General features: G+C 50.0%; 1 protein-coding gene and 1 long non-coding RNA gene across 3 annotated transcripts in view; one reads left to right on the top strand and one right to left on the bottom strand.

Moving 5' to 3' along the window:
* On the top strand, window positions 1–4779 carry LOC123384042. The gene is made up of 2 exons (XR_006594605.1): window positions 1–296; window positions 1390–4779. It is a non-coding gene; the product is annotated as an uncharacterized LOC123384042 (long non-coding RNA).
* Window positions 3638–27074, bottom strand: part of WDR91 (WD repeat domain 91) — a 27600-nt gene continuing 4163 nt past the window's right edge. Inside the window, exons 4-15 of one of the 2 annotated variants that reach the window (XM_011280581.4) lie at window positions 26940–27022; window positions 25824–25954; window positions 24572–24737; window positions 15610–15765; window positions 13910–14103; window positions 13028–13178; window positions 11350–11444; window positions 11040–11208; window positions 8912–9020; window positions 8011–8123; window positions 6546–6743; window positions 3638–4147 (exon numbers count right to left, since the gene is read on the bottom strand). In XM_011280581.4, coding sequence (XP_011278883.2) covers window positions 3983–4147; window positions 6546–6743; window positions 8011–8123; window positions 8912–9020; window positions 11040–11208; window positions 11350–11444; window positions 13028–13178; window positions 13910–14103; window positions 15610–15765; window positions 24572–24737; window positions 25824–25954; window positions 26940–27022 — 1730 coding nt within the window. In that variant the 3' untranslated portion in view covers window positions 3638–3982. Of the gene's footprint in view, window positions 4148–4940; window positions 5019–6545; window positions 6744–8010; window positions 8124–8911; window positions 9021–11039; window positions 11209–11349; window positions 11445–13027; window positions 13179–13909; window positions 14104–15609; window positions 15766–24571; window positions 24738–25823; window positions 25955–26939; window positions 27023–27074 lie in introns of those variants that run through there. The other variant, XM_011280582.4, reaches the window with a different exon arrangement.

Raw genomic sequence — 27074 nt, forward strand, 5'->3', positions numbered from 1 at the left:
CCGGCCCCCGGCGCGCCCCTTGCAGGCAGCCCACGCAGTCGGAGTCCCCGCCCCCAACCCGAGCGGGAGTCGCCAGCTGTCCCGGGGCCGAGACACTCTCTCCTTGACCCGGCTCTCGCTCTCGTCCGGCTCCTCTGAACCCTCATCTAGGCCCTGCCTCTGGAGCTTCCCTGCTCCTCTCTGCATTGTCCAATTTTCGCAAGCATCCTACCGAGTCATTTGAGCCAGGAGCCCCACCCTCCAATCCTGATCGCCCTCAAGTTTGGGCGGGCTTCTCATTTTTCACCATTCCCCAGGTAATGTCGGATCGCCTAGATTGCCTTCAGCAAGAATCCTGGTTGCCGAGTTTATCAAGTTCCAACCCTTCCCCTCCCCCCACCTCCCACGCCGCCTTTACCTTTGGTGATTCCTCTTAGCAGCTTTCCATCCACTCTTTGGCTATAAAGTCCCTTTCCCTCTTGTATTCAAGTTAAGCCTGATGGCTCTCCCTTACTATAAAACCCAATTGTAATACGCACCTTGAATAAAGTCTGCCTTTAAGTTTTTAACAAGTGTCAGTAATTTTCTATTGAATAGAATATTTTTTCTTTAACAGTCCCAAACATGGCTCCAATTGAGGTCTGCTAGTCGGATTTTAATATTAGAGTGTCAATTCCTGAGCCCCCAAATCAGAAATTAGGGTGAGGGGAGGAGGGCCTGCATTATTTTAAGGCTCAGGATTCCCACAGGGACCAAGTTCAACTCTCGCTTCTGGGGTGTAGGCATCCCAGAAGGAGGGGGTACAGGGTGAGACCCTCAGGTGCAGGAAAAGAAATTATCTTAAAGTAAGTAGGTTTCACTAACACTTAACATTCAGATTGGTGGCCAGGTGTTCCCTTTTCCAACCCGGCAGCTCCACGAAGCTTCCCAGGAGTCCGCGGTGTTTGCGTTCAGCCTGATGTGAGCACTGCGGTGGACACGTGGAGCTAGCATCTAGCTTTAATTAAAATCACACTCAGTTTGGGGCCCGTGGGTGGCTCAGTTAAGCATCAGACTTCCGCTCGGGTCATGATCTCAGGGTTCCATGAGTTCAAGCCCTGGGCGGGGCTGACCTCCCTCCCCTCCCTTCTCTGTCTCTCTCCCTCCCCCTCACTGCCCTCCTCTGCCCCTTGCTCACTTGTGCCTTCTCTCTCTCAAAAAAAAAAGTCACACTCAGGGCTACCTGGGTGGCTCAGTCAGTTGGTTTCAATTCAGGTCATGATCTCACTGTTTCATGGGGTAGAGCCCCAGGTAGGTTACTGCGCATGCTTGGGATTCTCTCTCTCTCCCTGCCCCTCCTTCACTCCTACTATCTCTGTCCCTCTCAAAATAAATAAACTTAAAAAAAAAAATTTTTTTTTTAAATCACAGCGTACAGCAGCCTCAAAGAGGCCAGCAAAGAAACCCCAGGTCGCAGATGTGACAGACATGACAAAAACACAGAGGAAACTTCTCCCACCAGAGCAATCTTCTACCGCATTTTGAGGTAAAAGGATGATTAGAACTGACCATCTGGCCCCAAAATGTGAAATTATCAAGACACCATGTGAAATGTGATTTGCAACAGATCCGCCAAGGGAATAATTACCCTCCGCAGGCCAGAGGTGCACAACTGTGGACCTTGATCCGAAGCTTGGAAACTCCCTACCCTGAAGATCTCTACTAAGTTGTGTGGCGCTTTTGGTTTCTCTAAAGCACGTTCACCTGCTGGGCCAGGAGAGTTTAACTCAATCAAGGCTTGAAGAGATAAACCAATGGTTTCAAGTCACAAAACCAACCAGTCCAGCACCGAGGTCACCTGGCTGCAGGCTGCACCCGGACTCTGCCTGCAGTCTTTCCAGGGGGGCCACACCAGGGGCAGGACCCACCTCTCTGGTTCCTCAGAAGTATTAGAACCACTGACCTCCAGGGTCCTCTGCTCTCAAGCTGGGAGCCAGAACAAACCCAAGTCTAACTGGTGAAGCGTCATTTTTTGTGTGTGTGAATGAAAGAAAATACTTATCAGTGGAACCACTCCCCCCATACGTGCCTCCCTAAAACTTCTTCCCAGCAAGCCGAAAAATGAGGTCTGAGAAGCAGGAAACCTTTGCGTCTGCATAGAAGCTGCTTGAAGGGAGAGAAGCCCAGGCAGGGGAGAGAACACCCGAGCGGTGGCATCTGGATGGGATGAAGCGAACCGCTGAAGTGCTCTGAAAGCCGTGCTCCTGGGGCCAAGAGGAGGCGGCAAGCAGACCGGTCCCGAGGACAGCGAGGGGCGTGCAGCCTGGGCCAGAGCCGGGGTCCACACCTGCACCAGGGACACAGGCTCCAGGACCCGAGGCTGGACTGGCTTGCTGGCTTCCCCGCTACCCTGCCCTTGCCCCAAATAAGGGGAGGGGTCTTGCTGGGGTTCTGGGTAGGTGCCAAGCAGCTATTGTGAAGAAGGGAAATTCCAAGTTTTGACACGTTTTACTGGAGGATGAAAGCGCATCCTGGAGGGGTATGGGTGCGACCAGGAGGAAGGCCAGGGTGAATGCATCCTGACGAGCCCTCAGGATGGCGCAAAGACTGGGGAGAAGCAGGCCAGGAGGGGGCAGGTTTCCGTATTTGCTCATTTCAAAAGGGTTTGTGTTTTGTGTTTTTAGGCAGTGCTGTGGAAACCCACACAATCCTAAACTGAACTGAAAACAAATGCCCAGAGCATAAAGGAAAAGACAGAAGACACAGCTTTTCAAGTGTTTCTTTGCAATCCTTGAAGACGTTTCGGTACCAGTGGAGACAGTACTGACGAGAGAGAATGGGTACAAGATAGAAAGTGAGACAAAACTTTGAAGTTCAGCAGGCCATGTTCTCACTCGAACGAAACACATGACCGCTTCTTAAACGTCCTACGGCATCGCTGGGGGACGTGAACAATTTGCTGTTTCAGTGCAGAAGACGGGGAAACTGTAAATGGAGAGTCTTGGTTTTCTTCGTTTGAGTAGAGGGTCACCAAGGTAGAAATAGGTAAAAATGTGTAAGTCACTACTTCTTAGTCTCTGGTGTTCTCTCATAATGGAGCCACATAAATACCTACTTTCCTCCACATCCCAGCAGAAGGGTGCCAAGGCGTCAGCACCAACTTCTTCCCGATTTTCCATAAGTAGGTAACAGGCCCACGCCTGGCCCGCCTCAGATGGAAAAGCAAGCTAGGGAGACCCGCTTCGGTGCTCTCGCCGTTCACCAGCAGAGGGCGCTGGCACCGGGCTCCGGTCAACCTCAAGGATGTGAAGTTGACAGAACGACAGGAGCCCCAGTGGCAGAGGGACCCGAGTGCAGAAGGCAGCCGGGAGCAGAAGCCTGGGACCCTAACCTCATCCCAAGAAGCTCCACCGACGCAGGGAAGAAAAGGAACGCTGTGACCTGACTGGAGCTCAAAGAAACAGAACAGCACATGCCACAGCGGGCCAGCGGGGTGCGGGAGAGGCCGTCCTACCCCGAAGGCGGAGCAAACCTCCCCCAAGGCTCAGCCCTGCAGCAGTGGGCGCGCAGGGGAGGCTGGCGGCTGACCGGCTCCCTGCGGGAACATGTGCCTCTTCAAGGACAAGGGGTGAAGGGACACGCTCTGCTGCACACACACGTTCCAGAAAGAGATACCAGGTGACCGCGAGAGCATTCTTTTTTTAAAAAACTGATGAAAAACGAGCAAATATATACAAAATACTGTCAATCCCTCCTGGGCCAACAGAGCAGCCATCACGATGCGTCTCCTGCTTCGTGAGCTCTCCTCCTGCCCCCGGAGCAGGCCTGCGGCACAGCCCAGCCTGTGGGTCTCCGGGGCACTCGTGCCACGGCTCCGTGCGGCTCCCGGCTCCCGTCCAGTCTCTCCCTGAAGACTCCCCGCACTGGCAAGGAGTGGAAGCAGACTGCCCTGTCTTCCCGTCCCATCTCCCCACACCCCCCAGAATAATACTGCTTCCGTGGGCATCCCTCGGGTTGGGCCCCATCAGAGTTTATGCGCCAGGAGGGTGGTCAGCTTGATCTTGCCATCCATGGAGGCAGTGAGGCACGTCCCACAGTCCATGGCGGTGCTCCAGTCCACAGTGACCACGGGGGCTCGGTGGCCGCCCAGGCTCAAGCAGCTCTCCAGAACCTTCTCATCCCCACCCAGCTGCAAGACAAGAGAGGCGGCGTCAGCAGGCACTGTTCACAAACACAACTACTTTATTCACCAAACTGCCTCGAGCCTGGTGGCTGCTACCCCAATCTGAGGACATGCCCGGGCACACATGCCCACCTTTCCAGAAGATCTCAGTTTAATTTCTTGGGCCAGGAAGCGCCTTCCCTACCTCAGCTATAGTTACTCCTTCGTCTCAGGTGGAAAACAAGATCATACATTCTCAAGGACCAGAGAATTTTCTCTGCCACCTTTAACCGGCACCCCCCGCCCAGTTCTTTTCCTACATGGTTTACCGCTCCCCAGCATTAGATCCTGGATCTGCTGCTCGGCTGCCCATTTGCTTCCCACAGGAATGCGAGCCGCGGCGCCCAGCATAGTGCTGGCACAGGCAGGCCCCTGAGGACACAGGCACAGGCTCCCCCTCTCCCACCAAGCCCACAGCTATGAAGAGTCAGCAGGTAACGAGGAAGGGGAAGCCAGGAGCACAATGAATAATGATTAATCCGGCTATGGATAACACCCAGGAGTAGGACGCAGAAGTCTCTGGCCTTTGTGGAGAAAACATCTTTAAAAATCATAAGTTGTTTAAAAAATAAATCAATAAATCAATATCAAATAAAAAATAAATTTAAATCATAAGTTGTTTAAAGATCATAAAAACAGGATCCAAAGTTCATTATATTCCTTAAGTAAGTTAGACCCCATAACTGGCATTTCAAAAATTGTACAGAGGGAAATCTTCGGACCCATTAATTGGTTACAGAGCACGTCTGACTGCAAATCATCAGGCCATAGTGACCACAGAGGCTTGGTGGCCACCCAGGCTCAGGCAGAAACCCAGAACCGTCTCATCCCCACCCAGCTGCAGGAGGACAGGAGAGGAGGAGGCATTTGGGACAAATGACAAAGGCTGATCAGGACAAATAACAAGTGACAAAGGCTCATCGTTACAAATACACAAACACATGCAACACACATAAAATCATACAGAGAGCGAAGTATAACCTAACTGAAACTCAATTTTTAAATAAAATAAACTACAATTGGGCTTGCAAACAGAAAGCTCTTATTTTTATAGCATCTCCCAACAGCAATTACAAGAAACTGCAGAGCTAATTTTAAGAAGGCCAAGAGCCACTAGACACATCATGTGTGGAAAAGAGGAGCCTCACTGATGGTAAACCCAGATGTCCCAGGGCCACGCTCCAAGCCAACAGTCTAGAAGGCTCCTGACACTACATCTCCAGAGTCCTCTTATACCCCATCCCATTGAGTGCTCTCACATGCCTTTATCTCTGTGGGGCCCCAAGGCCTGCCTTCCTCCCTGTCTCTCCTCTGGCCTCAAATCCATAGCCCACCCCCCACAACCTGCCAGGGAATCTTCCCTGAGGACTCGGCTCCTGCCCAGCTCCCTCCCCTCAGAACCCCAACACTGCCCTGTCCCTGGTGGTGGTGTCTCGAGTGTGAATCCCAGAAGAACAGGATCGCGCTCTCTCCCCCACGTGCCCTCCACAGCGCCTAGACCAACAACTGCGCACAGCTTCTGTCCACACCACGCGCGGTCCACTGACTGATGAGTCATGGCAATGAGGGCATGGAGAGCCCCCGAGCAGAGGACATTCCACCTGTGACTCTATCCCTACAGCCTAAATACCACCGTTAGGCAAAGAGTTAACAGTGAGGCTAAGAATTGGTTCGTGTGGTTACCATAAACATATGCTCAGGCTACAACTCAAATCCTCATCACTAGTCTGTTTGATAATATTAGTAAAATACAAGACATTTATAAATTCATACAATTACATTTTACAAAGTACATGAACCAGAGAAACTTGGACACAAGAATTAAAACAAGCGTATAAACTGAGGGACAAAACCAAAGCGGACAACTTACATCATGCTGTGATCAATCACACCCCCAGATTTCTGCTTTGGCCATGGGACTGGAATATCCATGATCCATGGGATCCCCAATAAACTAATAAATCTATACCACATTAGAGTAACTAAAGCAGACCACAGAAAGCTCTTGCTTGTGTGAGGCATGTTCCCCAACCCAACACTCTTTCCAACCCTTCTCCCTATTTCTTCATGTTTTCTATAATAGGTATTATTCCCAAGGAACAAAAGCAGAAAAGGTCCAGAATCTGCAAATGGACAAGCAGAGAAAAGGACGGGTGTACCATACTCTGTCCCCACTCCTGAGCTGAGAATCGGCCCCCTTGCCCGGCCTGCAGCAAGGAGACCCCAGGAGCTATCCATCCGGGGTCAGAGGCTTCTCTGGGGCCACACAGGGCAGGGAGAGGGATGGAGGCCCATGCTCAGCCTGGCCCAGACCTCCAGAGGGGACCTCCCTGCCCACCGTGACAGCGCCCCCCACCCCCGGTACCTTGTAAATGACTCCGCCCGTGGCAGAACACGTCAGCATGTAATTTCCCTCCGAGTCAAAAGCGAAGAGTCGGCCCCGGGGAACTTGAACCTGCTTGTAGCCGCTGTAACCTGACAGCACAAAGGGGCCCGTGGCGTCGGCGGGGAGGGTGTACTCAGACACCTTCAGGCCACTCTTGTGGATGTTCCACTGGATGAACTGCAACCACAAAGCACAACCTGAATGCTCTTCCAGCAGGAGCTGGCCGTGGCTCCCCGGCACCCAGCCCGGGAGGCGGAGCAAAGGTGGATCCCAGAGCGGAGGCCGTGGGTCTACAGCCCACCAGGAAAGGTGGCGGGATGACCCCTCAGTGCATCCCTGCCCAACACAACTTAAACATTCTTTCAGAGAAGAACATCTAGAAAGAGTCTGTAACTTCACATGAGAGCCTGGGCTTTCTCTCTGGCCTGACTCCAGGAGAGGAAAAGGGCAGGCAGCTGCCGTTGTTTGGGTTCCTCTCTCTGAAGCAGGGGAATGCTCCAAGCGATCGTGACTATTACTGCGATTGTTGTTGTTGTTTCTAGGGTTAGAACCCAACCAGATCTTTCTGACTTAGAAGCAAAGAGAGGACACATCCCAAATATCCTCCCGATGTCCCTGCATTGTTATCAACTGAACACGTGCAGTATCATCATCAACTAGCTTCACGCACTATAGTGTATATAATCCTTTAGCCTACATCACGGACAGGCCCGTCTGACCACCTCTTACCTGAGAGTCCTACTCACATAAATAGGAAGTCAAGCTTTAATTTAAAACTCCCTTCCCACAGTTTTCAAATGAAGGACTTATTTTGTAATTACAGTTTTCAATGAATACTACAGGTACATCGTATAAAATCCAAACGTACTGGAGGGTACACATGAAAACCAAGACTTTCTCCCACTTCTGCCTTCCTGCCTCCCACCCCCAGCCCCCTTTCCACAGGTCCTAATGTGTCTTTCCAGAAAGAATAGACAAGGGGGCACTTCTCTTTGCTTTTATCCCCGGCTTATTTTACCTTTCTTGACTCCACTCAGGCCTATCGGCACTGACTCTAGGAAGCAAACTCTACACGTGATGCTGTGACCACCCAACCACCAAGGTCAATGCAGCCCAGCCTGGCCCTAATCTGGACGCCGCTAATGCACCTGTAGGGGGAAGAGTCACTTCTGCTACAAGGAGGGAGGCTGGGTTCTTCCCTTTCATAACCGCCAGCTCCCACTAAACTTGTGCAAACCTCACAACGGTCCTAGGAGACTGGTTACTACTATAGCCCTATTACACACAGGACACGGTGAGGCAGAGAGGGGCCCAAGGTCACAGTGCCAGTAAAGGGCACGGTCAGGATTCATCTCACCCCCCACGCTTCTCTGGTGCTCTCTGGAATCTCAGATGGCTAACCCAGCAGAAGGGAAGTTCCCGATCCAAATCCGCTCCCACCTACCTTCCCGTCCTCGCCGATACTGTACACGGTGTTCTCGTCATAACTGAACTCCACAGAATAGACCTCCCCGCAGTGGGCCTTCCAGCTCATGGCGCACTCGTGCTGCTGCATATCTGAGGCAATGAGGTGCCGCTAAGACCCCCGCCCGGGCCCCGGGGAGGCATCCGCCCCTGACAGAAGGGCAGAAGCTCTCCTGGAGGCAGAGGGCCTCCTGGAAACTACTGGTATCTCGGAGTTGAGCCCTGTCAAAAAGGCCTTTCAGTTTGCTAGTTCTCTCTGCCAATGTATTAATCATCTGTTTAACAAATGTAAAATAGAAGCTTTTAACACTGGGTCAAAAATGAGGTTCAGGAATCTCTTGGCAGAGCCTGAGCTCCTCTGGGGAGCCCAGAAGTTGAGGGGGACACACAAATCCTTCCTAGGAGGCCTCCCACCGCTTCCTAGGTAACTTCCCACCAGGGCGCCTGGGGGATCTGCTGGACACAGTCCCTAGTTCCCTCCCAGACTCTCTGACCCGGAGTCTCCAGAGGCAGGTCTGCCTCGGGGATCCTCAAACGGCGACACACCTTTACCAGGAGAACGCACGAGCCACGCCAAGCGGACAGCACGGCATTACTCTCACGTGTCCTCCTGGATCTCACTCAGGCCATAGGACTCGGATCAAACAGTCCGGACTCAAGGACTGCTGAGCCCCAGCACTCCCGAGGCCGACACTGACTGCGCGCAAGGTGACTGGTTCCGGAGGTTTTGAAAAGAGCAGACTCGGACCAAAGTTAAGCTCTATGTCAAGCATCTTGAATTGGGCTTCTGCGGTAGCCTCTAGTCCAGCCGGCAAAAACCCAACTCTCTTCTCTGAGACACCGGAGGAGGGGACCAGACTGCCGTGAGCACACCCACTTACCAAACAGGCGGATGACGCCATCAGCCGCCCCTGTGACCAGCAGGTTCCCATTGTGATTGAAGGCCGTGCAGTTGATGGCAATGGGCTCGGGGTCCAGGGAGAACTGGAGCTAGTTACAAACAAAAACCAAAACAAAAAACAACTAACTAAATTGGAAATTGTAAAACAGTAACAACCCGAAATTCAAAATAGGTTGTCTGCAAGGGCAAGGGGGCCAAGAATGCAAAGGGCACACAACAGCATAAAAAGTGTTGAAGGTTCCACTTTCAAACTGTGACAATATGTACGGGTTCACGTTACAGCTTCTCTTCTCATTACCCTACACACCTTCGATTGCAACATTCTTTTGTACGTACTCAGTATTTCATTAAAACTCTGAAGATAACAAGTGAACATAAAATTACGGGAAGTGCTTTTGAGGAAAAGATCGAGATTAAGAAGGATCTAATTAAACTGGAGAAGGGAAAGCATCTAAGAGACACTGGAGGACAGATGTCTGCCAGACTGAGTGGGATAAGAACTCTCTAGAGAGGGGAGAGCACGTGGGTAGGGCCTGCGGCCGCAGGACACTCCACGAGGCCGAAGGGCGGGGACGGCAGACCGTGCAAGGCCCTGGGCCAGTGTGGGTGGGAAATCTGGAAGAATGGAGCGGTGTGACATGCCACAGGGTCTGCCATTCCCTCCGGTGGGAGGGCCGGGGGCGCGAGTCTAGGGTGCGTTCCTGGAAGTGCAGAGAAGTGGGCAGAAACACTCTGCAGGTGGGGCCGTCTGCTCACGGACTGACCACGTGGAGTGAGGGAGAAGGACGGCTCCAGAGAGGCACCCGTTTCTAAGTGGAGCACATCTGGTAAGATGAGGAAAACTAGAGAGGAGAACAGACGTGGCAGGACACGGTGGTCAAGAATTCAGGCGTGGCCCTGAAACCTGAGCTCCAGGGAGACCCCTTGCCGGGAACATGCACCATTTCTACAGGCAGACGCAGGGAGGTGCGAACTGGACCCTCGGAACACGGCCCGTCTACAGAACAGGGACCCTTCCCAGTGTCCAGTGACATCAGAAAACCATTTGTTTGAGGCAAGGGCCATGCCATATTTGTGTCCCAAAACTAATTTTAATGAGCAACATCACCGCCTTTTAAACGTGTGAGTTTACACATCCTTTCTCTCTCTAGGGGCTGAGGGTCACAGGTGCGGGAACCCGCCACTTTAGGTGGGAACCGTCCTCGGCTCCTGAGGAAGGTGGGCCACGTGGCCCACAAGTCAGCTTTCACATGGCTGTCACTTCTCAAGAACACGCATGTGTCCTCACCTCTTTCAGCTGCTGCTGTCATTTTTATGAAATACTAAGCTAACGGAATCAGAAAGAGAGTCCACATCTGTCTCCTAAAAACTAAGCCACTTGAATGGTAATAATAAGCGAGAGAAGGTAATGCGAAAATGCCGTAAGATCCCAGCTACATGGCATTATGGAAAACGCAAAGCTACGGGGACAGTACAAAGGTCAGCGGCTGCCAGGGTTTGGGGGGACGTGGTAGGACAAACGGGAGGTGCACAGAGGGTTTTTAGGCAGTGAAAACGGCCTGTGTGCTACTACAGTGGTAGGTACCTGTCCTCATACATTTGTCCAATCCCTGAGAACGTACAACACCAAGACTGAGGCCTGAGATCAACTCTGAACTTTAGGGGATTGGGCTGTCACTGCAGATGCTCTGGTGGGGGACGCAGTAGTGGTGTGTCTCGTGGGGGACGCAGTAGGGGGCAGGGGGCATGTAGGAGACCTCTGTACCTTCCTCCCAATTTTGTTGTGAACCACAACCGCTCAAAAAATTTTTAAAGCTTTTCAATATAAACAAAAGTAAACAAATTTTATAAGCCGCAAGGGCCCTCCGATAGGCTGCGTATGACTTCTCAGCCGGGGGCACAATTCTCAATGACTTAAGTCACTAGCAAGCTGCCCAATCTGAGTGTTACTGCTTTTCAACACTTCCACTCCGAACCCGCCTCACAAATCAAAATCAGAGGAGACCAGAGCAAAGAGAGGAGGCAGCTCATCAGAAAGACGGGAGAGCGAGCCCGGAGTGTGACCCCACACAGACCCACGGGGAGACCCACAGGGGCAGGGCCTGCACCTGCTGCTTCATGGTTTTCGTGTCCCACAGCAGCAGCTTGCCGGGAACCTGGTCAGTACCCTTGCTGCCGGTATCTGGAGCCGAGAAGTCCACCTGGGAAGCGAGGCTCGGAGCCGCGGCCGAACAGACGAAAGAGGCCCCGTTGGGGCTACACGCGAGAGACAGGATTCTGCAACAGACGCAGGGCTGGGTCAGCACTCCGCCGGCCCCCGGAGGCTGGTCCTGCCACAGAAGACGGGCCAAAAGGCCCGGCGCAGAAGCAGGCCCCCCCACAGAGCACGGCAGGGGTGGGCAGTGGCTTCCCACTCACCTGGGCATGTCGTCATTGATGCTGATCTCACAGAGATTCTTCTTGGCTTCTGTGTCATAAAGACGCACTGTCCCCACACCACTGCCCAGCAGGAGCTAGAATTGAGAAGGGGCGGGAGGCACGAAGGACAGAGGACAGCACGGGGCGGGGGGGGGGGGGGGGGGGAGGAGGGGGAGTGTGTCAGGGAGGAGCACTGCGGGGCTGGGCCCACTCCTGTGAGGGGCAGGTCTGGGCAGGCAGTAGGGGCGAGGCCCACTTAAACACACCTCCAGGCAACCAGGTGATATCTGGCTACAACGGACCTCATTTAAAAACTACATGAAGACCAGGGCGTCTCGGTGGCTCAGTTGGTTAAGCATCTGACTTTAGCTCAGGTCACAATCTCGCAGTCCATGAGTCTGAGCCCTGCGTCCGGCCCTGTGTTGACAGCTCAGAGCCTGGAGCCTGCTTTGGATTCTGTGTCTTCCTCTCTCTGCCCGTCCCCTGCTCATGCTCTGTCTCTGTCTCTCTCTCTGTCTCTCTCTGTTTCTCTCTCAAAAATAAAGATTTGAAAAATTTAAAAAAAATTACGTGGAGACCTTAGAGGTGACCTTGAATAGAAACAAAACTACAGAAGGCATCTATGAACTGGGAGAGAGAGAGAGATCACCTCAGATACACCTGGAAAGGTGCCGGCTGATTAAATGAGATGCTCTGATCTTCGCTCCCTGTCAGTTTTAAATGTCAGTTGTTCCCGTCCTTCCTTCTCCCTCATCTACCCGCCACCACCGGCAGCCTGCCGGGCCTGGGTGAGGCCCCGTTTGCGTGTTCTGGGGACAGCTCTGGCTCTGGGCCTGTAAAGGTCTCCAGGAAAAATACAAGAGGCTGTCCTTGCCTTCAGGCATTTGTGACTGATTGGGTAAAAAGCTTAAAAGATAAGAATGGGTAATGCCAGAAGAAGAACCAGAGGCAGGTCTGAGGGCGTCCCCCAGGAATATTACCTATTTTCTAACTTCAAATTCACACTGGCAGATAACACTTGTATAGGCTAAGTCCTGAGATCCTAGTAGCATAAGGATAATCCCCGCAGGTTGTCAAAAATTATTTAAAAAAACAATGAGGTTTGCCCCTTGGGCTGCCTTGCATCATCTCCTCAAAACAGAATACAAGGAAAGAAAACACTTAAATCAACTTGACCTCTTCAACTGCAAATCCTCTCTCAAGTATTAAAAACGCCCAGAAAGAAAAAGAGCGCTGTGCTAACACAGCACTGTCGTAGACGTGTGGGGACCCCAAACAGGACACCATCCCCGCCAGCTTCAGCCACTTCCCAGAGGGCCTGGCCCGGGGAGGGGTCTTGCAGGAGGAGGGGCAGCTGGGAACATCTGTGCTGGGCTGTCAGAGGGGACAGACGACAGGAGCTGATGGGGGAGAGCAGGGGGCAGGAGAGACACTCACCAACTGGCAGGAGCGTCCTGCAGGTCCCACGACCATCTGATTTCAATTCTTGCTAATCCAATAGCTTCCCTGCCGCCCCCAAGCAGGAGCCCTGATCGGACAGTCTGGAGGTGTGCCCCCCCGACTCCCAGGAAGAGAGAAGGGAGGGGTCTGGCCTGGCTGCCTCGGCTCAGCCACTGGTGCCAGAAGCTGGAAACTCCTCACTTAGACCGCAAAGAGGCACGCATCGCCCGTCACTCACCAGCCTGTCCCGCTTGGTGGCCCACTCCAGAGAGAGCAGCGGCGACTTGGAAATGGAGGACGCTTTGGTCTGCATGATGGGATTGAAGGACCATACTTTGATGACCCCGTCCACGTCTAAGCTGGCGACCCTCCTCCCCGAGCAGTCCACTCTAAGACGGAAGGGAGAAGGAAGCTGTTACCATCCTTGCCTCAGCGCACCGTCCTCTTCAGCTAGTGCCCAGATTGCTTTGCTGACTTCTCAACTGTTTCTCGAACTGCCTACACGCCAAGGATGGGTGTGGACTACTTCTAGAAGTATTCATGCGTTTGGTCGCCCAGGAACTGCTTACAAAGGACCTAGTATGTGCTGAGCCCTGTGGTCCACGACGGGGACAGAACAGCAGGGAAGGTAGGCACGGCCCCGGCCCCGAGCACTGGGGTGCCTCCTGCATCACACTCCAGAGCCATCGGCTCCCGGGGCAGGGAGGACACTCATTGTCTGAAAACTACCTTCCGTGAGGGCTTCTTATAAAGGTCAAGCTTTTACCACGTGTGACTAAAAACTTGTACATGATAAATATTTACCTAAAAGTACAAACGTGAGGCAAATTAAAATGAAGTCTTAGGGAGTTCCAATAAAAGGTAGCCTATTCCTGAGACTCCAGAGTCCCACAGCTAGAGAGGACAGAGAGGCTGCCCAGGCCAAGGACAGCTGTCCAGCCCTCCTGTGACTCTGGAGGGACGGCCACAGTCCTTCGGGGACCAGCCCACCACGCGTTCCTCCTGTCTGCCACACCTTCGCACACACAGCCTCGTAACCCAGGCTTCCCAGCCTGGGAGACCAGCCCCCGCCCCAGTCAGCACTTTCCTGCCGGGGCCTTGCCCCCAGACCCCCACCCACCTGCAGTGCATGATGGAGGAGTGGTGCTCCCCGTACTCCTCCTGCCCCAGCACAATGAACGGCTGCTCAGGACGGACCCCTCCTCCCTCGGCGCTTGCTGCGGAAGCCCGCGTCAATGTCTCCAGCGCCTCCACGTGGAGCTCTGGGCAGGACTCGGCCTCCGGGCCACTAGTTTCAGGCTTCTTCTCTGCACTCTGTGACAGGCAAAGTGGGGACGAGTTACCTGCGAAGGGTCTGCACTGGGCCCAGCCGTTCGGGGACACACTGCAGGACATCTAGGATGCCGGGCTACGGCACGCTGGGGGGCTCTCAGTGGGTACAGGGTCTGTAGACCTGTAGAAAGAGCTCCGAACGCCAAGAGCAGCACCCAGCTTGCCCCAGGAGAGGCAGGTTCCCGCTCTGCTGATGGCCCCTGTCTAGAGACCCTGCTGAGGGAGTAGTGGGCCATGGGTACCCTCTGCCTGTCACAGCTGACAGGACCCAGGACTGGCCAACAATAAAAATTAGTGAGAACCTACTAGGTGCCAAGCACTGTGTGACCACATTTGATTCTCATTTAATCCTTCCTGAAACCATCTGAGATCCTATGGTTAACCCCATTTAATAACTGTGGAAACTAAAGACTGAAAGCAGAAGTTAAATAACTTACCCAAGGTCAAGAGCTGGCAATGGGCAGGACTCAGATGTGAAACCAGATCAGAGGCAAGCCTAGCCCCTCACCAGCATCTCCCCCATACCTACACGCACCTCCTCCTGAAAAGGAGGTACCAAGAGACTGAGGTGACTGGCCGGGCATAAAGATAGAGACTCAAGGAGCAGCAGAGGCCGGAACAAGGCCGGGCACCAGAAGGCACCTGCCCCTCTGCCACCTGGCGCGTCCACAGCTGCCCTGGTCTCTGCCTCCCTCGTGCACTAAATGCTGACTGCCATGACTACTAGCCTTTCACCCACACATAACCCAGGCCAGGCGGCATCAGCCAGGGCAATCTCCACCAGCCTCTTGGCTCCCAGGGCTCCTCTAAGTGCTCCTTAGGGTAGCAGAAACAACGGGTCTACAGCACAAAAATAACAGAGGAAGAGAGACCTCTGAGCTCAGACAGGTGCCTTCCGGGAGCGGCCGAGCTCAGGTGTGCCTTTAATCCTACGGTGTCGGAAGAGGACAATCTGAGATCCGAGGCTTAAGGGTCTATGCCATCAAATTGGAACCGGCACAGGGCTGGTAACCGGCAGCAATACTTTTAAAAGTAGTCCCGATCACGAGATAAATGGTCAACAGGATGACTCAGCCAGTAAACCCCTTGGGTTTCTCCTTTCACTCTGGAGTAGGTGACAGAAGGAGAAGCAGCTTTACTGCCACAAAGAGTAGACTCCGACCCATTTCCAGGGTGAGGAGAGTCCCGGGGTTTAGCGTGGCAACGGCCCGGGGCCGCACCACCGTGTGTCAGCGCAGCATCTCCAGCAGGCGATGCGGGAGAAAGGGAGGCTGTGAAGGGGCAAGGCTGGGTGATTCTGGCCTAAACCAAGGGAAACGGGCCTCTCCTGCCAAGCCTCCCAGAGCCTCTGACACGCTAGCCGTGTTACGTAGGAGTCAAGAGAGGTACGGGCAGGCTCTGCGCCACCCCACCTCCTTCCGTGGCCCCCAACGGTAGCCACGGGGATGTCCCTGCAGGCACTCGTGTGATGCCAAGACTGAGCCATACCTGCAAAGTCATAGACAGAAGCTCCTTCCTTTCTTTGCCGTGATCCTGCAGGCGCCGCTGCCGGTGCTGGGACCAGCTGGACTCCCCAGAGGCCAGCCCGCCGAAGAGGCTCTTCCCGTCCTTGGGCCCGCACGCCGGGTCCCTTCCCTTCGCGGTCTACAGGGCGACATGCGGGCTGTAAGAAGTCACTTGCTGCCTGCGCCCAGGCCACGGCACCTCCGCTGGGGGGAGGGGGAGGCAGAAGCCAGGGAGCAGCTCCTTCAGCCCACAGCTCCCGGGAAAGGGTCCTCCCAGCCAGAATGCTCCGATCTCAGCCTACGGGCTAAGTCCAGAGTGGAGCACGAGCAGTGTGGACGCCCCCCTTTCTGTTCTCCCTGTTTTAGGAGGTAAGTCACCAGCACGCCTCAGCCTGCCACAAGCATCACCTGGAGACAGACGCACACATTTCCTTCCTCTAATCAGAACAATTAACTTTAGTGAAGGGGGAGGAGACCAGTGCATCCTAAGTGATGATTATGAGGCAAGTCAGGTCCTATGTTGTAAACGTCTTCAAGCAACCGTATGTTTGGACAGTACAAAAAAATGTATGCAACATACAGTCACCTCCCTGGAGGCAAAAATGAACACGATACCCGCTCTTGTTTTGGGCCAACCTAATGACTAAGCCAGCTGATGTTAAACACCGAGGTATGTGGAAATGATTACTAGGCAACCAGAAATTCTTAACAGAAATTGTTGGAAACTCAAGGACCTATGAGCAAGATAAGAAACTGGCAGGAAAGAAACTGGCATCTTCTGGCCCCTTTTCATGAGAAGAGTGATAAAGTCGACCAAGGCTATATAGCAAATGAATTCAATAATCCTCACCCTGCTTCCATGGAGAGAAGATTCGTAATCTACAGCCTCTTAATTTTTAATTAATTAATTAATTAACATTTGTTTATTTTTGAGAGAGAGAGAGAGAGAGAGCAGGGGAGGGGAAGAGAGAGAGGGAGACACAGAATCTGAAGCAGACTCCAGGCTGAGCTGTCAGCACAGAGCCCAATGCAGGGCTTGAACTCACAGACCGTGAGATCATGACCTGAGCCAAAGTCAGACACTTAACTGACTGAGCCACCCAGGCGTCCCTCTAGAGCCTTTTTAATTTTTTTTTTAATGTTTTATTTATTTTTTAGACAGGGAGAGACAGAGCATAAACGGGGGGGGGTCAGAGAGAGGGAGACACAGAATCTAGAGCCTTTCTAAAAGGAGTTGTCACCACATCATCTTTCCAGATTATCTGGCTGGGTTTTTCCCAACCTTATTCCCACAAAGTGTGATGCTCAAAACTGCTCCTTCCTCTGCCTTATTTTATATTCTTAGCAAAGGGATTTGGATGCAAACAGCCACTCAGGTTTTAGACCTGAAACCTGCAAGTCATTTGCACATAAGACATAAGTCAAGAGTATAAGCTTAACCAAAGTCCACTTGTTGTTTTCTACTTCTACTTATTATTTTTTTAAGTAGGCTTCATGCCCAGCGTGGAGCCCCACATAGACCTTGAACTCATGACCCTGAGATCAAGACCCGAGCTGAGATCAGATGCTTAACTGACTCAGCCACCCAGGCACCCCGTTTGTTATTTTTTATGTTAACACTAAACAACTTAAAATGATTAACACAAGAGTGCCTGGGTGGCTCAGTCAGTTAAGTGTCCAACTCTTGGTTTCGGTTCAGGTCGTGATCTCGCGGTTTCGCGAGTTCAAGCCCTGCGTCAGGCTCTGCACTGGCAGCATGGAACCTACCTGGAATTCTCTCTCTCCCTCTCTCTCTCTGCCCCTCCTCCACTTGCACTGTCTCTCTCTCTCAAAATAAATAAATAATCTTAAACATTTCTTTAAAATAATAAATAAATAAATAAATAAATAAATAAATAAATAAATAAATAAATAAATAAATAAAATGATTAACACAGACTCCTTGGAACCCTGGAGTCATCAGGAGAGTTAAAAAGGAAATTTTAAAGAACTATTAGTTCATGTAGAGCCTAACTGAGGCTGACCTTCAGGGTATTTGTTATTTCTGTTTTTCTGACTGAGGTGATCGTCAGGGGTATCAACTTCTGCTTGAGACAGAACTTTCTTCTAGGGAAAAGTATTTGACTCTCCACATTCTGCCTTATTCTGAGAGAAGTAGGGTTCTCAGTCAAGATAAAAGAAATAACCTAAGAAGAAAACCAACAGTAACAATAACCAATACATGTTATTCATTGAATGTTTACCATAGGCAAGGCACCATGCTAATAAGAACTAAGAACTTGGGGCACCTGGGTGGCTCAGTCAGTTAAGCATCCAACTTCAGCTCAGGTCATGATCTCACAGTTTGTGGGTTTGAGCCCCACGTCAGCGTCTGTGCTCACAACTCAGAGCCTAGAGCCCGCATTAGATTCTGTGTTTCCCTCTCTCTCTGCCCCTCTCCCACTGGTGCTCTGTCTCTCTCTCAAAAATAGGTAGACATAAAAAAAAAAAAAAAAAAAGAAAAAGAACTAAGAATTTTACAAATGTCCCCTTAAAATAGAGATGAGGGCATTATTTTAACACAAGGAACTGAGGCTTAAGTTACTGCTCGTGTAGGGAAAACTAGACAGAGGTAGAATTCACGCCCAAATCTGACGGCAAACCCCATGCTCTAAGAAACCTAATGAAAGCAGTATCATGAAAAGAGCACAAAAAAAAGTGACAGTGAGTAAAAAAGATAAGAAGAAATATCATAATTCCAGAGCTAACAAAGACAAGGCCCTTCTCCATTTCTATCCATTTCTGAGAGGTAACCCATGGTTCATGGAAGACGGAAGAGGTTCCACAGCTTTAGAAAGTGGGAGAAGACTTCTCTTACCTGCCCAGAAGTAAGAGGTGGTCAAGATAACTGTTAACAAAGAGGTCTTGAAACCATGGCGTACTTCACATGGTCCCGGGGGGGCAGTACTCACTCCCTGAGACATGACACAATGGTGCCAGGCCTCATTACACCAATCCATTGATTCCTCTCTCTATCTCCAATCAACAGGGCAAATCAGACTGAAGAATTCCACAGGCGTGGCTATGCTTGCATCAGACAAAATAGACTTTAAGCAAAAGACTGTAATAAGAGACAAAGAAAGTCATTACGTAATGATAAAGGGGTCCATCCAGTAAGAGGATATGATACTTTTAAGTATTTATGCACCAACAGAGGAGCATAAATATATAAAGGAGCAAATATAAAAAGCAAACATTAGGGAGAAACAGGCAGCAATGCATAATAGTTAGGGACTTCAGTACCTGCCTTACCACAACAGAGATACCATCCAGAGAGAAAATCAATAAGGAAACATTGCACTTGAACTATACATATCAGATGGACTTAAAAGACATAGAATATTCCATCCAACAGAAGCAGAATACACATCATTCTTAAGCACATGAAACATTTCCAGGATAGATCATGCTAGGCCACAAAACAAGTCTTACCAAATTTAAGAAGACTGAAATCATATCAAGCATCACAACAGTATCAAACCACAAATCAATTACAAGAAGCAAATTTAAAAATTCACAAATATGTGATGATTAAACATGTTCCTGATCAATGGATCAAAGAATAAATCGAAAGAGAAATTAAAAAAATATCTTGAGACAAATGAAAATGGAAACACAACATACCAAATCCTATGAGATGCAGCCAAAGTAGTTCTAAGAGGGAAGTGCATAGCAATAAATGCCTATATTAAGAAAAAAGAAAGATCTTAAATGAACAGTCTCCTTAGGAACTAGAAAAACAAATGAGGCCCAAAGTTAGAAAAAGGAAATAATAAAGATCAGAATTAAAATTAATGAAATAGAGACTAAAAAGACAATATAAATGATCAATAAACAGCCAGTTTTTAAAAAAGATAAAATAGACATTTATCAAGAGAAAAAGAGGGCTCAAATATAGAAAAGGAGAGCTCCAAACTACATCTCTGAAAGTTCTAACATTTTGATAGAAAAGACCAAAAACTCGGCAGTTGAGGCCATGTTTTCTGAATAAAAGGTGGCTTTGGCAACCCTAGAGCTAGCTACAGAAGCAGTGGAAGGAGAAGGAAGATCAGTTTCCCAGGTTGACAGCTATTTTCCAAAATGATGGGATCCGGGCACGTGAGGAAGTCTCAGAAAGCCTGGAACAACTTATTATGCAGTTTTGACAGATTAATCAACCTGACCAAGAGATCTTTACACTGGGTATCTCAGAAGAAAAGGGAAAAAAGTCCATATACTATTGCATACATGCCCTGGAAGTACACGGACCACAGGGGATCCAGCCTGGAGACGAAGGGGGGGGAATGCTACAGAGGGCAGGCAGGTACTCTGTGGCACTCTTTTTCTTCCCTCACCCGCCCACTATATAGGAGAAATGGTGTCTTTTCCCTTTCCAGTGCTAAGTCTTAAGAGCGTTCAATTAGCCCATACTGATAGAATAGAGAGGCTTGGGATGGACTTCAAATTCCCTTAGCTGACACAAAAGCCACGTGTAGTGCTTCCCCAGCAAGGAAATGCAACATTAAGAAGTGCAAAGGCAGTGCTTGCCAAGTCAAGATGGCAGGGAAGCTGTCCAGTGGATCATCAGGTAAGGGCTGGACCATACTCCAAAATGATAATTCCAACAGGTGTTAACAAAAGGCACTACGACAAATTAAGAAGAACTACCTTCCTCACGATAGGGTAGTTTACAGCAAGAGAGCTATGGACCTACACGTGACCTGTCAGATCCTGCTTAAAGAGAGCTTCTCCCTCAAATAGATCTCAGTTATTCACTAAAGAAGGGTGAACAACACCAACAAAAAATAAGGTGCTAAAAGCTGATGAATGCAGCTCTCCACAAAACACTTTAATAAGTAGGTTAAAGTAAACTTGTGTCTCGCTACAAACGTACATAACTCCAACAGTGTTTACTGTGATAATACTGGTAATCCACAGTTGTAAGAGCAAACCTCATCAAAGTCTCAACTACCAGAGTTGTAGAACAGTCCAAATGGCCCAGATTAAATTCTGTCATATTCTATCACAACCTACCTGTCTCCTACAGTTCAGAAGAGATATTTAAAATTTTTTTTTTAGTGTTTATTTATTTTTGAGAGACAGAGAGAGACAGCATGAGCCGGAGAGGGCAGAGAGAGAGAGAGAGGGAGACCCAGAATATGAAGCAGGCTCCAGGCTCTGAGCTGTCAGCCCAGAGCCCGACGCGGGGCTCGAACTCACAGACCGCGAGATCATGACTTGAGCCGAAGTCGGACACTCAACCGACTGAGCCACCCAGGCGCCCCTAGAAGAGATATTTTAACCTATGTTCCATCATTTTGCCTTTGCATTTCTCTCTGGAGAAAGACAGAATTTTCACTGGCCTGAATAGTGTTTACCAGGTGGTCATCCAAATGGGGCAGGACACAAATTCCAGTAATCTGGTCTCACCTGAAGTAAAAATAAAGCCACCCAGAAGACAGGCCCTTATAATACATAAAATTATAGAACAAGGGTCGTGGAAGAGGACCCCCTTTTCCTCCATCCCCATACAATCCGGGGACACAGCCCCAGGGGCAGCTGTCACTGACGGCTCAGTAGCTAGGAAGTACTCTGATACTAATAAGAATTACAAATACAGAAGTTTGCTTTCTTTACATTACAGCCAATGAGAGGTTATCTCTGTGCCGACCGCAGTCTGAGCGGGTGAGGAAGAAGTGGTATCACATGGCTGGAGGGAAGGAGGGAGCAAAAGCACAGGCAGCATGAGCCAGGGGGGAGCTGCCCTCAGGTGCTATTGTAACGGACACCCCAGAAGAGTTGGGAGCTGTGGTCTTAGAGTTATGTCCACTTGTTTCTTACATTTTGCCTCCAGATTCATAAAAGCACAGAGAGCACATCACCATACACTTTACCTCCTAAGATGCCACGAACGTTTCAGTTACAATGACCCATCACAAGTGGGCAAAATGCTGATGGGATTGAAACTTACAATGTTACATATAAATAACATTTAAAACAGGAAGGCCTGATCATTTTTATTGCTAAGTTAATAACACAGCTTATGTTTTTTGTTTGCTTATTCCCTAGTGAAAAAGAAAGAGAGCTCTGGTGTGGCAACAGTGAGAAAAGGACTAGGTGCTTCAAATGTGCTAACAAGGCAACGTGGTTTATTAAAAAAGCCAATGTCATTTTCTACTAAATTAAAAGCTATGCATCATTAAAATCACAGGAAGTGACCACACAACTAACTGCATTTGCTATTGGTAAGAGCACACAATCTTGAGTTGTACACTCAAATTTAGCATATCAATTGTAACAGAAGAATTAAAAAACCAGAATGTCCCACAGAGAAGGGGTGCAGGATGGTGAGGGGTCTAGAAATCACATCATATGGCAAAAAGAGTGGAGGGGAGAGAGAAGAATGAACAGTGAGTGCTTCGCATGGAAAGATAGGAAGTGTCCTAATAAGAAGCCTTATTCGACGTAGCTCAAAGGGCAAAGCTAAGATTAGCAAGTAATAATTATACAGAGGTTTCTACAAACAGGTTCCTAACAGGCAAACATCCCTACATGGACAAGTAGTGAGCTCCACATCACAGGAGGCAATCAATCCGATGTGCTCCTCTATACAATTGGAAGGGGGGCCAGATGACCTTTAAGCTTCCTCTAACTCTAAAATTCTGTGATTTTCATGAACCTCAAAGTTCAGGTTGTTTTCAGAATTGAATGCTGAGTCTAGTTAATAAATTAATAAAACCGCAAGTGACCCACAACCACTGGATTTTTCAGATGGAGATATCTATCACCTCCATTCATGAAACGGAAAGAGAGCTACCTTTGCTCTGTTAATATGCCACACAGTGACCCAAGTTCTATTTGAATATATTTTAGAGGCAAGGACTGCCTGCTGCAAATTACAAATTCTTTTTTTTTTTTTTTTTTTTTTGAGAGAGAGAAAGAGAGAGAGGGTGGGCAGGGGAGGGGTACAGAGAGAAGGAGAGAGAATCCCAAGCAGGCTCCACACTGTCAGCACAAGCCCAATGTGGGGCTTGAACTCGCGAACTGGGAGATCACGAGCTGAGCCGAAATCAGGAGTCAGATGCTTAACTGACACGTGGCCTGCCGCAAATTACAAATTCTTACCCTCATCTCTTGAACACGAACTGCACAAAAAGTTCCCAATCCCATTCCAATCTCACCATGTGACACCTACTTCCTGACCTCATAAAGAACAAGGCCACCGGCTTAACCCCAAGGAACCCATCCTTGTGTTTTCTTTCATTTTAACTTAATGAAACTGAATTTCATGATTTCCTGCAGTTTTCAAGAGACCTAGCATCCCATGCATCATCTATTACACTTAGAAAATATCACACTGTGACAGAGATCTGCAAAGCAAACAGTAAAACTTATTCAGCCACATTCCATGGAACTGGAATTTGAATTTTCAGGTTTGGAATTCAGAAAAATAGCCATAGGAATCACCAGGATTGTTCTGACTGCCACAGGCCTCATGAATGCCAGGTGACAATCACTTTGCATTGCTGGCACCTCAGGTCTCAGGGCTGAGCCGGGTGCCCAAGCAGGCCAGTACCTTCACTAATACAACTAGCACTACTAAGATGTACTGTGTGCGATGTGCCGGGCCCTGCATGCACCGAGGGCTCTTGTAGCAGTTCGAGAATTATGTATTAGTATCAGCCCAGGCAAATCGGGGTGAGTTCAAGCAATCTAAGCAAGGATGAGACACAAGGAGCCAGGGCTGAAAGTACACCGCTGGCCTCCCGAGCCCGCACTCTTTCCTCTCCAGTGGCCTGCTCAGCATCTGTGCTTCAACAGAAATACCAAAGCCAAGGGCTGTGCTGAAAGCCCCGCCGTCCCAATGGCGGCCTGGAGTAGACCCCCGTTTCCCTGCCGCAGAGGGCGGCCCCAACCTGCAACTGTTCCCAAGGCAAGGGAGGTAGGAGAGGAAGGCAGACTTTATGACAACTGACTTTACCTGTAACTTAAAAAAAATACATTAAAAGAGAAAGGGTCCCTGCCCAAGCAACGGAGTATAACTGTGTGTCTGTCAGACTTTCACTCTGGAAGGCATTGCGGAAAGCAATGAATTCTGACCATCTCTAACAGGAAAACTACTCAGTGGGACCCACGGCTGTTTGGGGTGTGAACTGGCATAAAAGAATTCTCTTGCAAGCTTCTATAAAAGTGAAAAATAACAAAAAGTCCTTTGCTGAATCAGTGAATACCAACTTGTAGAAGAAATACACTGATTCAGAAGTAACTCTAATTTACTCTTTCTCTACACACCACTTTATATCACCAAAAATTCAAAATTCCAGAATGGCTTGAATTCACCCTTGAGCCACCAAATCCCAGTCACAAGCCTTCAGGAGTTCAGAGGAATTTATGAGAAAAGAGAAGAGATTCAAGCACACTCCTCGTCACGGCCATGTACCCACCCCCTGCAGGGTGTCACAGACCTCTGACGGTTGGAATGGGACTGCAGGTGCCGGAGAGTGGCAGTGTGCTGGGTGAAGGTCCCTCTGGGTGAGATGTGGGGCTGTGACCTGTCTCAACCCTTGGTTAGCAGCACGCACCTGCCTACTGTCTCATTCTGCCCACAACACCTGCAATTCTGACCAGAAGAGGGGACGCGGGTAGGCGCGGGATGTGTGAAGTGGATTCCCTCCTTACTGTCTCGGATCCCCCACTATGGTCTTATCTATGCCCTCATCCTGCAGAGCCATCGATTAAGCATGAGGGAGAGGCGGGAGGGAGGAAGAAAGCGGACGGGATGTGAATATAGGAATCTCATCAGCATAGCAGAGAAATCAGTCCTAACAACAGGGCAATCAAGACCGCACTTGACGTGGGTCTGAGAGCCCAGTCAGAGGTCAAGGGCCTCCAGGAAGGAGTTAGAAAGGCAGGTCTTGTGTGCTCACCTGACTGCTGAAGGGCTCTTTCTTGGCCGAGCTCGGAGCCTGCGAGGGACCCTGGGCAGGTGACAACCTCGAGGGGCTCTTCTTACTCTGAGGCAGCAACGAGGACAGGAAACCCACTCGAGGCGACTGGGAGAGGGAAGTGCTCCTCTGGCTGCACACCATGGCTCTGGAAAGCAGACACACAAGGTCACAGGGCTGGAGGGGACCCGGGGAAACCCGAAGCACAGGCCTCCTGGGCTGTGGACGGCTCCAGGGGCACACGCCTGTGCTCTAAGTTGGCATTATCCTCGGTACTATTTCTTGTACCCAAGGGAGCCAGCAGCCTATCTGGCACAGCGGTGAAGTGTGCAGGGCCGTGGTGAAGCTCAGAGCTGTGCGGGCCAATGGCCACTGGCCACATGCACCACTGAGCACCTGAAATGTGTCTGGTCCAGACTGAGGCGTGCTGGAGGTACAAAACACACAGCAGAATGCAAGCCTTAGCATGAAAAAAGTGTAAAATAGCTCATCATCAATACTTTGTTTACATTTATCACATGTTGAAATGTTTTGAATATATGGGGCTAAATAAAATATATCATAAAATTACCTTCACTTGTTTCTTTTTACCTGAAGTAAAAATGTTTAAGTTACATTTTTGGCTTGCCTTTGCTTTCCACCGGACCCTGCTAGCTCAGAAACCGGACCAGCTGCTCCTGGGACAGCCCTTGGCCACGTGCAGGTGTGGAATACGCCTGCCTGGGTCTGCATCCTCACTCACCAGTCCATGGCTGGGTGACCACTGTGTGCCTTGGGTTCTTCAAGGCTACAACCATTAGCATCACCTGGGACTTCTGCTTTAACTCGCTATATTTTAAGGTTGCTCAAATACCTCTCTCCCCATCTGCCTACCTCTTCAAGCCCTCAGACAGGTGCCTGCTTCCACCGCCTCCTGAGTGCCAACCTTTTCACCCTTGAGGCACCCCTTTCAACACACAGACTTCCCCAGGCTGCACGACAGCGTCGGGTTTATTTATCCCTGCTGCACACATCTGGATGTGCAGTCCCCCTCCCTCGGGGCGGGCTCAGAGGCTGGGGGCCCGAAAGGCCAGGGGACCGTACTCAGAAAGTTCAGACAGGAACAGTGAGGGCCAAGGAGGCTCTCTGGCCATTTCCTGTCACCAGGAGTGAGAGGGCCGGGGCGAGGTGAGAGCACAGGGGACAGATGGGAGAGGGGGAGGCCCTCCCACCCCCGAAGCGGGCACACACTCACAGTTCTGAGTCCCCCAGGCGGTCCATGTTGGAGACATAAGGAGGCAATTTGTGCTGGACCAAGGCCTCTTCCTCCTCTGGCTGCAGCTCCTCTTTCTTCAGGCGGTGGATTTCGGCTTGCAAGGCAAAAAGCTGCGCAGGGGTGGGGGCGAGTCGGGTGGTAAACTCACCTTGCCTTCCCCCTGCCAAGGCGCATGAGACACATCACATCCAACACTCAACCGCACGGGCTCAAAAGGACACTGGACGTCAGCCCCAGGACACCCGTCTCACCCTCTGCTCACCGCAGAGCCGGGGGGTGGAAAAAGGGCAAGTGGCACCTGTTACTTGACCACCATGAGGTGAGAAAACAACAACTGTTAGACACACAAATCCCACTTTTTTTCTTTGTATCATTTGACTTGCTTCTTCCTGAATTCATTGAGAAAAAGAGCTCTGTGCCATCCTTTGCTCTTTGGAATCTACAAAATCTACAAAATCAGGTTCTGGAACTCTCACGGAAAATTTTTTTCAGTAAAGTTCAGCATTTTTGACTTTTATGCCTGGAAAAAAAAAATTACATAGGCACATGCACCCAAAATCTAAACAGCTTATAATCTTCCTTTTTCTGGAAAAAAAAAAAAAAAAAAAAAAAAGACCTACAGATGCCTTAACTTCAAGGACAGAGAAATGCTCCTCAGACAAAATGCAAAGGCAAATGTGGGTCCCCTGGCTCTATTGTTTTACACACCTAGAGGATCATGGAGCTGAGCAGAACAATTAATTCATATCTGGGCTGTAAACACCATAGATGTGGATGTATGTGGAAAAGGACTGGAAGTATGAAAGAGACATACAAAAGTTATAAGGCATGAAAGCACATGGGTCCTTCTCCTCTGAAAGTTCATTACCTTTGCTATGCTTTTCGTGCTATACACAGGACTCAAAATATGGACCTGGCCTCTGGTTTTCAGAGACTGCTCCAGACCCCAAATCTCCCATACTGACTTTCTGGTGGCTCACCTCCATCTGAGATCAGTGCTTTCCTATTTTTAATCAGCCCTCCACCACCACTACCTCATTTCACACAGGAAAAGCAGAAGTTCTACCCAAGAAGCAAGTGTGTTTCAGAACCGACCTTCTGGCGAAGAACTTCATTTTCTTCTTGAACCTGGTTGGTCCTCTGGCATTCCGCATCAAAGTTCAGAATCACAGGTACAGGTGCACAAAGTTAAAGAAAAAGACTGACTGAAAATGATTAAAAGTCCTTCCC

The sequence above is a fragment of the Felis catus genome, chromosome A2 (genome assembly GCF_018350175.1).
Source record: "Felis catus isolate Fca126 chromosome A2, F.catus_Fca126_mat1.0, whole genome shotgun sequence".
Lineage (NCBI taxonomy): Eukaryota > Metazoa > Chordata > Mammalia > Carnivora > Felidae > Felis > Felis catus.